This window comes from Eptesicus fuscus, chromosome 1 (genome assembly GCF_027574615.1).
Source record: "Eptesicus fuscus isolate TK198812 chromosome 1, DD_ASM_mEF_20220401, whole genome shotgun sequence".
Taxonomy (NCBI): Eukaryota; Metazoa; Chordata; class Mammalia; order Chiroptera; family Vespertilionidae; genus Eptesicus; species Eptesicus fuscus.
In genome coordinates this window covers 75,131,346-75,145,768 of record NC_072473.1, presented here as the reverse complement: position 1 = coordinate 75,145,768, position 14,423 = coordinate 75,131,346, and the positions used below count along the sequence as shown (strand labels likewise).

Genomic DNA, 14,423 nt, shown 5'->3' with positions numbered 1-14,423 from the left:
GATGGTCTTAGGTAACCCTACTAGCGGTTCTCAACCTGTGGGTCTTAGGCTCTACAGCAGCGGTTGGGGGTCATCACATCATGATTATTAAAAGGTCGCAGCATTAGAAAGGTTGAGAACCACTGCCTTAGAGAATCCAGTCTTGTTACTAACCCTATCCATAGGCTTTTATGATAAGTTTGTGTCAGGGACAACACAGTATCATTTTTTATCTAATTATTTACTTCATTCTTTGTTTCTTCAAATACATCACAAGGAAGATATATAGTGGATGTTAGTATGGTCATGTGTGCATGGGTGGGTGAAATTGTGAGTTGTAAAGTAGTCTGTGGATACTCAGAAAAGACCTGAGTGCTGGCCAGATGACTCAGTTGGTTAGAGCGTCATCCTGGCATACACCAAAAGTTTGCGGGTTCAATCCTTGGTCAGGGCGAGTAAATGAGACAACTGATCGATGTGTCTCTCTCACATTGATGCCTCTCTCTTTCTCCCTCTCTCTTTTTCTCTCTCTCCCCCTCTTGCTCTAAAATAATTAATAAAACACATGCTTTTCTTATAATTGACCTAGGTTAGGTGTATTGCAATCAAATACACAGATACCAAAGGAAAGTCAGAAGTTAGTTTAATTTATAAATAGGTTAAAAAAATACTAGTTGGAAAGTCTGGTGTCCCAAATAAATGTGATATTTAAAGTGCTTTCCTATGAACACCTTCTCCTGAGAAATTCTTTAGCCCAGTTTGAAACCTAATTAATCTATATAATTACTCAGCTAATTTTAGTTCTTAAACAAACCCGAGATAGTAATCAGCAAATTGAGTGGCTCTACAACTTGAATCTGACGAAATGGTCTTCGTTTTATAAGTTTTGTAATATCTGCCTTTCCACTTCTGTCCATAAGATACAGATTAGATCTGGTTCCCAACAGCAAATTCACTCCTGTTTATATATAAAAAGAAAAGTTCTATATTAGCTCAGATTACATTTTTATAAATAACTTTATATTAGTACTAGAGGCCCGTTGCATGATATTCGTGCAAGAATAGGCTTTCCTTCCTCTGGCTTCACACCCAGCCGCCTGGGACCCGGCAAGTCCCCGCTCCCGGCCTGCCCTGGAGCCAGCATGTCCTGGCTCCTGGCCTTCCCGGGAGACAGCAAGTCCTCGCTTCTGTCTGGAGCACCGCTCCTGTAGTTCCCTCTGCCACCCCCCCTCCCCCTTATAGCAGGCGTCCTGCCCCTCCTGGCTGCTCCGTGCCTGTATATGCAAATTAGCCTGCCATCTTTGTTGGGTTAATTTGCATACTCACTCTGATTGGCTGTGGGCATAGCAGAGGTACGGTCAATTTACATGTTTGTCTATTATTAGGTAAGATTTTTGTTATGCCAATGTTCTGATTTATATAAAGGTGGCATATCATTTTAGGCTAATGTTAGCCTTATTCTGTGTAAAAATGGAATTTCTACCAACAGAACAAATTTCATTGAAATGCATACAAATATGGAAGATAACACCCTTTAGCAATATTGTATTGGCTGGTGTCTAGTGTTCCATATTACAAATAAATCTTTATGTATATCTCAGAACCCTTAGTTGTGTCCCAAACTTTATAAAAGTCAATCAACCCCTTGGTAAGTTACCATTAAATATTGAAGATGTCTAGCACCTACAGGCATCAATTCAGTTGATTTCTCATTTCTAACTATATCTATGGGTTTTAATGTTTTTAAAATAATTATATGTAAACTGAATTAAAATGGAATGATTCTGTGTTCATACATATATTAAAATATTTACATTGGCAAAAGTCTATTAAATTAATCCCTACTTTTATGTATTTAAATTTTGACACTCTTTGTCTGCTGGTTCTGGTCACTCAAAAAACAATAACAAACAAACAAACAAAAAAAATATAAGCACTGTTTTAATAGACCAGAATGACAGAACTGAAATAGAAGATTAAACTAAAGTTAGAATGTATTTCAAACCACTGTGGGAGTTTTCCTCCATATCCTAAGACACAGGGGAAAATCAGCAAGGTAATATAGGAAAGAGTACTTCAATATGAAATAATGAAAATTAATTACTAGGCATAAACTGGGCAGTCACCTGACTGAAGTGATAATGAAGTAAACTTGGTTTTCTTGTAATCTGATACATTACATTAGCAAAACTTTGAGGATGTTAGGTTTTTCCCTAAGTTGTTCAATCCATATAACTATAATGTCCACTACATTGCTCTATTTTTAATATAAAGTTCTGTCCCATGTTCAATCTTACATGAAGTAAAATCTATGAAATTGCAAATTGGAGGTTGGCATTTACTTTTGATTTCTCCCCTTCTTCTGTTCATTTATCGTTTCATTTATGCTACAAACTGGCTTAAGTTAAAATACTGTCTCCGCACTACTAATGTGGTTATAATTCACTCTTCTGGAATAAAGGACTGAAAAAGTCTTTCAAAGACATAGAAGTAACTTTCTCAAAAAAATCCTCAAGATCATTTTAAAACAAGAACTTGCAGAAATATTTCTTGTAATATCTCATTAATTATATGCTTCACATCCTCTTACATTAAAACATACTAAGCTCAAAAATTAAAAAAAATCATAACCTAATTCAATTTTATATTTTAACTCAGTTAATTCAGGTTAAAAAGAAAAATAAAATAAAAAAGGTAGGGAGCACCAATTCAAACATCAAACTACATTCAGTGAAGATAAATCAGCAAAAAGGAGCAAATTAATTATATAAATATATTTTTAATTTCTTGGTAATGATTTGGTAATAGAAAATAAATGTTTTATACCTATGATTTTTTCACCACTTTATTACATAGATAAAATATAATCTTCAAAAGAGCAACAGCTTATTTTAAAGAAACCAAACTCACCCCACAAAGAACCACAGCAGATCTCAGAAGTGAATTCCTTTTCATACATGTGGATTAGTGGTTTTTTACATGCAGGAGAGACATATAGTGGGTTAACATTGACTTCAGAGGTTTTCTTAGGTGATTTCTCAGGTACTTCCACTAATCCAGTATATACTATCAAGAAGTAAGGAGAAGATATTGAGAGAAATTACTAATGTTTACACGATATGTGCTTGCGTGTTTCTACAAATGAGACACAGCTTAGATAAGTTCCTTTTCTTCAATGGTGTTTTATTTTTTTAATGTAGGTATAATTTCTGTAACTCCTAAACCATCAGATAGTAAAATCAGATAACACATTTCTGAATACAAATGTATTTCAAGTTACTGTGCTTAGATTGCAAAAAAATTACAAATGAGGGACTCAATTTCTCAATTGTAGTTCAAATTTAGGTGCCATATAGACTCGGAGAAGAGTAGATTTTTAAAACTTATATCCATCTGGCTTAATGTCAACTGAATGTCAGAAAGATTTAATTCTTTTCAGATCATGAATCAGTGGTCGAACACTATATTTAATATGTGAAAAGATAGCAGTGTTTGGAGACTAAACACACTTACAGATGGAATTGGAACACTCAGTATTTGCAGTACTCCCAGAAATGTTGAAAGGAGATGAGTGACTGGCAGAAAAACCTGATTCTGTTGATGCTTCTGATATGTCTATACTGTTATTCTTATCATCAAGTGTTGAGGCAATGGCATTTGAGGTCCTACTTCTGCAAACTGATTCCTAAAAGATGAAAAATTAATTTTGATTTTATTAGGAGCTTAACAGTGAGAGAAATACAATATTCCTGGGGTCATTTGAAAAATAGAATGCAAAATTTGTTAATGTCTATAATTCTGCACCTATATAAAATGCACATTTGCCAGATGAACCCAACAATTTCATCTGAAAGAGAGACATAACTTATGTTGAGATAATTTATATCACAGGAGAAAATCAAGGAGCTTGAAGTCTCTAACTGTAAAATTTGGAAACATAACATTTGTGGAATTTTTATTAAGTGCTATGTACTCTTCCAGACATCTTATTTAGACACTAGAGGCCTAGCGCAGTCCGGGGAGCAGGCCCAGGTCAGCAGCCAGACATTCTTAGTGCTGCCGCGGAGGCTGAAGAGGCTCCCGCTTCTGCCACTGTGCTTGCCAGCCATGAGTCCAGCTCAGGGTTTCTGGCTGAGCAGCACTCACCCTGTGGGAGCTCCTGCATTGAGCATCTGCCTCCTGGTGTTCAGTGCGCATCATAGCGACAGGTTGTTCAGCCTTAGCCGTCAGTCGGACATCCTCTGAGGGCTCCCGAACTGCGAGAGGACGCAGGCTGGGCTGAGGGACCCCCCCACAAGTGCACAATGTTCGTGCAACAGGCCTCTAGTTCATATATATGTGTAGCTATCTGAGTATTTTTAAACCTATTTATAAAGTCAGCAAACCTTTTGTAAATGACAAATCATCATGTGAAAATAGTTAGTTACTTAGGTGTTAATTGTATGTGTGAACAGTTCCTTAGAAAACTAAAATAGAACCCAGCAATACCACAATAACAATTACACAACTAGCAAGTCCATTTCTAGGTATATAGTCCAAAAAATTGAAAACAGAGACTCCAACAACAGATATTTGCATACCAATTTTTACAGCAGCATTATTCATGATAGCAAGCAGCCTAAAACAACCCACATGTCTGTGTACAAATGAATGGATAAACAAAATGCAATGTATTCATACCATGAGATATTAAGCCTTAAAATTAAAAAAAAAATTGACATATGCTAAAACATGGATGAACCTTGAAAATATTATGCTAAGTGAAATAACCTAGACAGAAAAGAACACATATTGTATATTTCTGCTTAATAAGGTACCTAGACAAAAAAAGAATAGAGGTTACTAGGTTTGTGGAAGAGGGATAATAGAGTTAATTGTTTAATTTTTAGGGATGTTAAAAAAGTGCTTAAAATGACTAGTAGTGATGGTTGTACAACATTGTGAATGTACTTAATTTTACTGAATTATATACTTAAAATAGTTAAAATTGAAAAACTTGTTATGCATATTTTACCAAAATAAAAACTTCCTAGAAAAAAGTATGTGTTAAAACAAGCATGTGATCTGAGTAATAAAGGCAAATAAAGAAGGTATTTTTGTCTCTGAAAATAAATAGGAATCATGCAAATTAGAAAAATCAAAGATCCACCTACAGCTATAATTAAAAATGTTTAAGGCTTTGGTCTGAAGTTTAAAATATACATGGAATGGCTGAAAATGTGACATATCACATGAAGAAACACATTCACAAGGAGAGTAATTCACTTTCCTTTTCAAATGGTGAATTACCTCTTGTTGATGTTCAAAGTCCTGGGATGTTGGTCTCTCCAAACCTGGATCATCTCTCTCTGAGCAACTTTCTCTTTCATTGAGTTCAAAGACTTCACTCTCTTCATTTTTTTCACGGACTCTCCTACCTCCATTACCCTCCATGCCTCTTCTCCAGCTTCCTATATTGGCTTTATCGTCTTCGTGATCTCCCATAGCTGTATTGTTCCCACTGGCTGTATATCTTAAATGGCTTCTACTGGCTCTCTGGCTTCCATAGCTGCTGCAGGTACCTTCTCCTCCATTATCGTCATCTCTACCATTTTGCTTCCAGTTTCCACCTCTGCCATAGCTTGACCTGATAACAAGATCCAATTAATGATTGGGGGAAAGCAACCCAACAAAAACATGTCTGAAAGTTAGCAAATTAAACAGAATTAGAATGTGTTGCATACATATGTATTATCTCTAGGCACATTTTTGCTCTATGTGAATATTGGTAATATATAGAGAAGAAATATGTCCCTATGTCCTTTCAATCTTATACAGTATTCTGAATTAACCCCATAGCCACCATTAGTTCCCTAGCTGCATTTGGATGGCAGATGGAAGTTAACTTTAATCCTTTATTAAGAGCATATGTTAGGGTGGTAGTAAGAATATGTATTTTTTTAAAATAATAGACTATTTTATGCATTAGCAAATTCACAGCTACATGAATGAGCAAACCCAGACTCTTGACTCAATCACAACATATTTGAATAATTTTTCTTGCAATATATCTAATTTATGCTAATGTGAACATGTGCCTTGTTTTTCTAACATGTGTATCAATTGCTTTGCTATAGAATCCCATTCTATAGCACCAGGAAGGGAAGTAATATAGATTTCATTAAGCTAAGATAGTAATTTAATTAGCTGCTAAGAAAACCAAGCTTAACAAAATGTCTCAATGATCTTTTGCATAACAGGCATCATTAACATGTACCTATTATAACTCTGAAAGCAAATTTATTTGGCACTTGAATTCCTGGTAGAATTTTAGTTAGCAAAAAAGAAAAAAAATGTCTCTTCTGTCATATATATCCTCCAATAAAATTAAAATTGAACCAAAACAAGATATAGATTTCAATATTATAAAGAAAATAATTCTCCCACTGTTAATTATTTTTATACAAATGTAAAAACATATTATAGTAACTAATTTTCTTTGAGATATGTTTGAATACAAGCCATGAGCATATATAAATAAGAACACAATGGCTATTCAGAGCAGGAGCAAGGAACTAAATACATACAGAAAATAATTGGTGGCATGCCAAAAATACTATTTCATTAAATATCATCACTTTAGGCAGCTATTTATAAATATATAAAATTTAACAAATACTGAATTTAGTTATAGCAGTTTTCAGAATTCCAAGAACGATGCCATGTTAGTAAGTTGCAGCCCGAAAATATCAAGTGAAAGTCAAATTTTTATACCTTTTAAAGCAGATTTAGATATTTTGTTTGAAAATACCAGGGCTTTACCTTATAGCTTTAAAGTAATACAATATTAATTTGTCATCCCCATTTCTCATACTTATTGCAGTTTCACAGGGTAGGATGTTTCAGTAATATTAATGTTAACAGATGACTTGAGGTGGTGAATACACAATACAGTGTACTGTACAGATTATGTGTTGTGGAATTTTGCACCAGAAACCTGTATAATTTTTGTTAACCAGTATCACCCCAATAAATTCAATAAAAAGGAAGTGAACATAAAAAATAAACAAATGAGGTTTTTGTTTATAAAAATTAAAGAATTTAACAAATATTTGAATATTAATGAAATATAGTATAAAATGAAAATTAAGTGTTTTCATTGAATAATTATAATATATTATTAAAAATCAACATTTACCAATATGCAAGTGCAATTCCTTCACCCACTTAGCAATAAATTTTGCAAGTAAACCGAAGATGCAAATAGTTTTGAAATTATAAAAAACAGATAATGTAAGTAATCCAGAAAAAAAACAACCTTGGCCAACTAGGAGCATCATCATGATTATTGTCTTTGTCATTAACAGCTTCATCATTGCCATCATCATCCTGATCTTCACCAACACCATTAGCCTGACCAACATGGTTATCCAAGGCATCATTGCCATTGTCATGCTCATAAGTATCTTCATACACATCATTAGAATCATTATCATCACCATCAGTATCAGTACCAGCATCATAGAGTTCAACATAATCACCATCTTCTTCAGGTGGCTGAATGAAAGGTGCAGGAGTTAACCAATCATTCCGGAAGATTTCAGAGAGTGCATTATAGCCTACCCATTCATTTGTCAAATAAACGGGGGGTGATATTTTTCCTACTTTAAATCCATCTGGAACCTGTGTGCACAAGAAAGATTAATGTAGTTTCTAGTATCCTTACATTTGCATCTATATTGAAACATTTCCAAGCTGACAATATTTTAAAAATATATTTTCAATTGAAATGAAGATGTTTACTCAGTAGATAAAACCAACATTTTTCTAATGATGAGATGACAAAACCCAAACCTCAAGCTGTGATCATTAATAAACTTTCTGGATGACACAAGAAAAAAATTTACTCACTTTTTAAATTTCCCTTACTTGTATTCTGAAAATAGACATTAGGTTTTGGTACTAGAGAGTAAAACAGATGATTTGATGCACTATAGAAGATAGAGTAACTTTTTCCTTTTGTTTTATTCCCTGACATTGGGATTAATACATACCTCTTAAAATTGATATGTTAATTTCCAAGCTCTAGATTTATACAACATAAGCTGTCTTAAAATAACTCAACCACTTTTAAGCATATTAATATAAATCCACATTTAAGTATGTGATGTATCATATAAGCAACCTTTGAATAAGCTACAAATGAGTGTGTGTGTGTGTGTGTGTGTGTGTGTGTGTGTGTGTGTGTATGGTAGGATAGGAGTAATTACAAAAGTAAAATGGAATGATCTAAAAGCACACTACACAAATAATTGGAATACTTTTTATTTATGCAAATGGAGGGAATTTTATTTTTCTTTATTTTTTTATACATTGCCTGATCATCCAAGAAATGATAAGACAAAAATTGAGCAGCTAGCCTCTACTCCTTAATTGGAGATTAGCTTCTAAAAATAGTTCTTTTAATAATCTACTCTTGAATATGGTCTGACATAAGAATCCTAATATATAGAAACCCAGGGTCTGTAACGTCGAAAACTACTGAAGGCTTGACCGACTGGAAGTCAGTCCTGCGAGGTGACCCAGGACTGACTGCCAAGGGGGCTGAAGATCAGGCCTGAAGAAAGGCCTAAAGAGAGAGGCAGGGTCTGATCTGCAGCCTCCATGGCAGCTGTTGATCAGCCATTGCCTCTCTCTTTCTCTCTAGGCTTCACCAGCAGCCGCACCTCTGCTTCTCTTCGGGCCTCCGCAGGGGCTGCTGATAAGCCCTGCCTCTCTGGTCAGGCCTGGAGATAGGCCTGGAGACGCTGACTGGCATAGAAACTGACTAATCAGAACCAAATCTGGGTGAACTGTGAGGAGCCAATGGCTGCCTAGGAGGTGGAGCTTTTGATGCTGGCTGGTATAGAAACTGACCAATCAGAACCACATTGGCCAGCAGGGGAGGGCAATTGGGGGCGAGATCAGGCCTACAGGGGAGGGCAGTTAGGGGCAATCAGGCAGGCAAGGGAGGGCAGTTGGGGGCATGATCAGGCCGGCAGCGGGGGCTGTTGGGGGCGAGATCAGGCCAGCAGGGGAGGGCAATTGGGGGCAAACAGACCGGCAGGGGAGAGCAGTTTGGGGCGAGATCAGGCTGGCAAGGGAGTGGTTAGGGGGCGATCAGGCAAGCAGGCAGGCGAGCAGTTAGGAGCCAGTGGTTCCAGATTGTGAGAGGGATGTCCAACTGTGGGATTGGGCCTAAACCGGCAGTCGGACATCCTCCAAGGGGTCCCCAATTGGAGATGGTGCAGGCTGGGCTGAGGGAACCCCCCCTCCATGCACGAATTTCATGCACTGGGCCACTAGTGTGAAAAGAAAATATTTTTATCTTTATTTTGAAGTATTACAGCTGTCCCCTGTTCTTCCCCCCATTGCCCTCCTCCATCTGGTTCCCTCCCTACCTCAGTCCTTTTCTGCACTATTGTTGTGACCATGGGCAATGCATATCCTCTCTAATAAAATGGTAATATGCAAATTAACCATCACTCTGCTACATAAGCCACGCCCACCAGCCAAGCCATGCCCACCAGCCAATCAGGGCGAGTATGCAAATTAACCCCATCCAAAATGGCTACAGCCACAGAGAGCAAGGTTTCCCAGGTAACAGAGCAAGCCAAGCTTTCCGATAGCCATTGCAGGCCTAAGCCTCCATTCAAGCTACAAAGTTTCAATTATAGAAGGTAAACAAATTCAAACAAATGGCGGCAGAATGGAGCTTGAGAGAGCAAGCCAGGGTTGTTGGCGGCAACAGGGGAAGCAAAGCTTTCTGCACACCCTGGCCGGGCTCACCCACTTAAGGCTACAAAGTTTCAATTGTAGAAGGTGAATTAACTGCCACAGAAATGGCTGCCGCCCCGGAGGGAGCAGCAGGCTTGGCTCCGCTCCAGGCTACAAAGTTTCAATTGTAGAAGGAAAATAAATTCCAGATACCAGGGCCTCCACTTGGGTTGCCAGGGGGCGTGGCCAGCCTGCAAACCACCACAGGCCCCTCACTCAGGCCACCCCACACCCCAAGGGAACCCCACCCTGATCCGGGACACCCTTCAGGGCAAACCAGCTGGCCCCCACCCCTGTACCAGGCCTCTATCCTATCTAATAAAAGAGTAATATGCTGATTGACCATCACTCCAACACACAATATGTCTGCCCCCATGTGGTCAAAGATCCTGCCCCCATGTGGACACAAGATGGCCACTACAAGATGGCCAGCAGGAGAGGGCAGTTGGGAGGCACCCGGCCTGCAAGGGAGGGCAGTTGGAGGTGATCAACCCTGCAGGAGAGGGCAGTAAGGGGTGACCAGGCTGGCAGAGGAGGGAAGTTGGGGGCAAACAGGCTGGCAGGGGAACAGTTAAGCATCAACCAGGCTGGCAGCGGAGTGGTTAGGGGGTGATCAGGCTGGCAGGAAGAAGCAGTTAGGGGCAATCAGGAAGGCAGGCAGGCAAGCAGTTGGGAGCCAGCAGTCCTGGATTGTGAGAGGGATGTCCGACTGCCCATTTAGGGATCCGACTGCCCACCGGGATCGGGCCTAAACGGGCAGTCGGACATCCCTCGAGGGGTCACATATTGGAGAGGGTACAGGCTGGGCTGAGGGACAATCCCCTGCCGTGCATGAATTTCGTGCACCGGGCTTCTAGTATGCATATAAGTTTTTTGGTTAATCTCTTCCCATCCCCCTTCTATCTGAGATCTTTCAGTCTGTTCCATGCTTCCATATCTATTGTACTATTTTGTTTGTCGGTTTATTTTATTCATTAGATTCCACATATAAGTGAAATCATGTGACATTTGTCTTCCTTTGACTGGTTTATTTCACTTAGCATAATACTCTTCAGGTTCCTCCATGCTATCTCAAAAGATAAGAGATCTTTCTTTTTAATAGCTGCATAGTATTCCATTGTGTGACGGTACCATGACTATTTTATACACTTATGTACTTATAGGCACTTAGGCTGTTTCCAGATCTTAGCTACTGTAAGTAATGCTGCTATGAACATAGGGGTGCATATATATTCTTTCTGATTGGTGTTTCAGGATTCTTAGGATATATTCCCAGAAGTGGCATCACTGAGTAAAAGGCAGTTCCATTTTTAATTTTGTTAGGTAACTCCATATTGCTTTCCATAGTGGCTGCACCAGTTTGCATTCCCATCAACAGTACACTAGAAGGATTCTCTTTTCTCCACATCCTCACCAGCACTTGTTGTTTGTTGATCAATTAAATGTTCTTCCATTTCAAGTTTAATTTCTAGATTTCATCTTGTGCACACTCACATATCAATAGAAGTCTTTGAAAGATTAACTTAAGAACTAAACACTTTAACCTTTCCCTCAAGTAAAGATAAAAATAAGTCAAATGAAATTTAAAATGAAGAAGAACAAACATAAATATATTATGAGTTAAGATGGAAACCTACATGGATATCAACCAGCAACTTCTGATCAATTGTAGAATAAGGAGGTGATGACTGAGACCTTCTCCTAGTCACTGGACTCTCTTCCTTGGAAGAGTCTGTGGAATGTCAAAAGGGTATTAATAACAGTGGTGATCATAGCAATTGCCTTCATTTTTACGGTGTACCAGTTCTATCTCTTAGTATTTTTCAAGTAACTTTTCATTCAGGAAATATCACCCGATAAATTCTTATGGGACCAGGATTCTTTGTTCTGTTTTAAGTGACAGAGACAGACTCAAGGTTTGTACTGCCTGTATAACTACATGGCTATTCTTTATTTCCTGTTTATTTAATTTATTGGGGTGACACTGGTTAACAAAATTATATAGCTACATGGCTATTCTGTTTTCAATATTAAGGCTACACTAGCTAAGCATTTCTATCTTTGTAAGAAGGTACACAGTAAGACTGGTAGACAGATAGTTCTATTAAGAGAAAGAATATATTAAAAACAGGAAGAGCTGGGTGGTATCACTAGCCTACCATAATAACCAGTGCAAAAAGAGCCCAACAGTATATTAGAAGATGATAGATTAGACAAAACTCTCAAGAAGAGAGTCGACTACAATCATTATCATGCCATTTCCACTAAAGGATATAGCCTTAAGTATTTCTATATAGGTGAGAAGTGAACAACTGAAAAAAGAAAAAACTTAGCCCTTTTTATAAAGCTGGGAACCTTTCTATAGTGGTGCTGTGCAATAGAACTTGCTTTATCAATAGTAATGTTCTGTATCTGTACTGTCCTATACAGTAGTCATTAGGCACACATGACTATTGGGCATTTGAAATATGGACAGTGTGCCTGTGGGGTTGACTTTTAAATATAATTTTCTTTTCATTTTGGTTTTAATTTTAACAGCCACATGTAGTTAGTTTCTATCACAATGCACAGCTCAAATTTAGTGTAAATATTTCTATTTAAAATGCAAATTTATCTGGATTGGAAGTCTGGATTTTTGAGATGAAGATTTGTGGTGTAGTAATTAACACCTGTGATTTAAATCCAGTGGGAGTATGGGTAAGTGTATTTTTTGTTTTGTTTTGTTTTTTAATGAATTTATTTATTTTAAATTACAGTTTACTTTCAATATTATTTTGTATTGGTTTCAGGTGTATGACCTAGTGGTTACAAAGTGTTCCCCTTAATATTTCCAGTACCCACCTGGCACCACATAGTTACTGCAATATTATTGACCATATTTTCTTTTTTTTTTAATTTCTTTATTGATTAAGGTGTCACATATTTGTCCTCATCCCCCCATTCCCATCCCACCCCTCTCCCCACGCATGCCCCAATCCACTGTTGAACTTAACCGTTGGATAGGCTTATATGCATGCATACAGGTCCTTTGGTTGAACTCTCCCCCTCCCCCCACCCTCCCCCTACCCTCCCCTATCCTCCCTCTGAGGCCCGATAGTCCGATCGATGCCTCCTTGCTTCTGGTTCTGTTCTTGTTCCTCAGTCTATGTTGTTCATCATTTCCCCTAGATGAGCGAGATCATATGTCACTAGATATATACTAATAAGAACTGAATGTGAGACGAGCAATAATAGTTATGCTGACAGGCAAATGAATCAATCTGTAGCGAGCTTCCCCTGGACCAACAGTTCTTTTGAGACCCAATTTCAATGTCCAGTAGTTCCTTATGTGTACATGTCAGCACTGACCCCTCAGCTCTGGATGGTGGAAAAATGGTGGTAATGGAGGTCCGACTCCAACTGGTTTGGTCTCGGCCGAACCCAGGGGCACGGCGTCACCCGGACTAAGGGGCACTTGGCCTCACCCATACCCAAGGGGCGCGTGGTCTCACCCGGGCCTGGGACCCAGCCTCACCCGGATGGATCCAGGGGCGCACGGCCTCACCCGGACCCAGGATCTGGCTTCACCCATACCCAGGGACGATTGGCCTCTCCCAGACCCAGGGGCACGTGGCCTCACCCGGGCTTAGTTGCACAAGGCCTCACCTGGATCCAGGGACACATGGTCTCTCCCGGACCTAGGGACGCTTGGCCTCTCCCAGACCCAGGGCCACTTGGGTTCACCCGGGCCTAGGTGCACGAGGCCTCATCTGGATCCAGGGACACATGGTCGCACCCGGACCCAGGGACGCTTGGCCTCTCCCAGACCCAGGGGCACGTGGCCTCACCCGGGCCTAGGTGCACGAGGCCTCACCTGGATCCAGGGACACATGGTCTCACCCGGACCCAGGGACGCTTGGCCTCTTCCAGACCCAAGGGCACATGGCCTCACCCGGGCCTAGGTGCACGAGGCCTCATCCGGATCCAGGGACACATGATCTCACCTGGACCCAGGGACGCTTGGCCTCTCCCAGACCCAGGGGCACATGTCCTCACCCGGGCCTAGGTGCACGAGGCCTCATCCGGCTCCAGGGACACATGGTCGCACCCGGACCCAGGGACGCTTGGCCTCTCCCAGACCCAGGGCCACTTGGGCTCACCCGGGCCTAGGTGCATGCGGCCTCACCCGGATCCAGGGACACATGGTCTCACCCGGACCCAGGGACGCTTGGCCTCTCAGACCCAAGGGCACGTGACCTCACCCAGGCCTAGGTGCACGAGGTCTCACCCGGATCCAGGGACACATGGTCTCGCCTGGACCCAGGGGTGTGTGGGCTCTCCCAGACCCAGGGGCGCTTGGCCTCGCCCGGGCACGGGATCCAGCGTCATCCGGGTCCAGGGGCACATGGCCTCACCCGGACCCGGAGTCCGGCCTCACCTGGACCCAGGGGCATGTGGCCTCACCTAGACCCAGGGACGTGAGGCCTCACTTATACCCAGAGGCGTGTGACCACACCCGAGCCCAGAGGCGTGCAACCCCGCCCGCACCCGGGTCTCAGCGGAGCCCCGTCTTCCCGATCCCAATTCCTGCCGGTCAATCCCCCCTCAGCAATTCCCCTGGCCATCCTTCCAGAGCTCCAGTATGGCTGCTGCAGAACTCGTCGGGCGGC

At 40.5% G+C, this 14,423-nt stretch overlaps 1 protein-coding gene across 1 annotated transcript in view; it reads right to left on the bottom strand.

The window, feature by feature from the left end:
* Window positions 1-14,423, bottom strand: part of NRK (Nik related kinase) — a 198,682-nt gene that overhangs the window by 17,767 nt on the left and 166,492 nt on the right. The window contains 6 exon segments of the mRNA XM_008157310.3: window positions 794-937; window positions 2,890-3,045; window positions 3,493-3,664; window positions 5,269-5,605; window positions 7,277-7,641; window positions 11,412-11,506. Of these exon segments, the coding sequence (XP_008155532.2) occupies window positions 794-937; window positions 2,890-3,045; window positions 3,493-3,664; window positions 5,269-5,605; window positions 7,277-7,641; window positions 11,412-11,506 (1,269 nt within the window).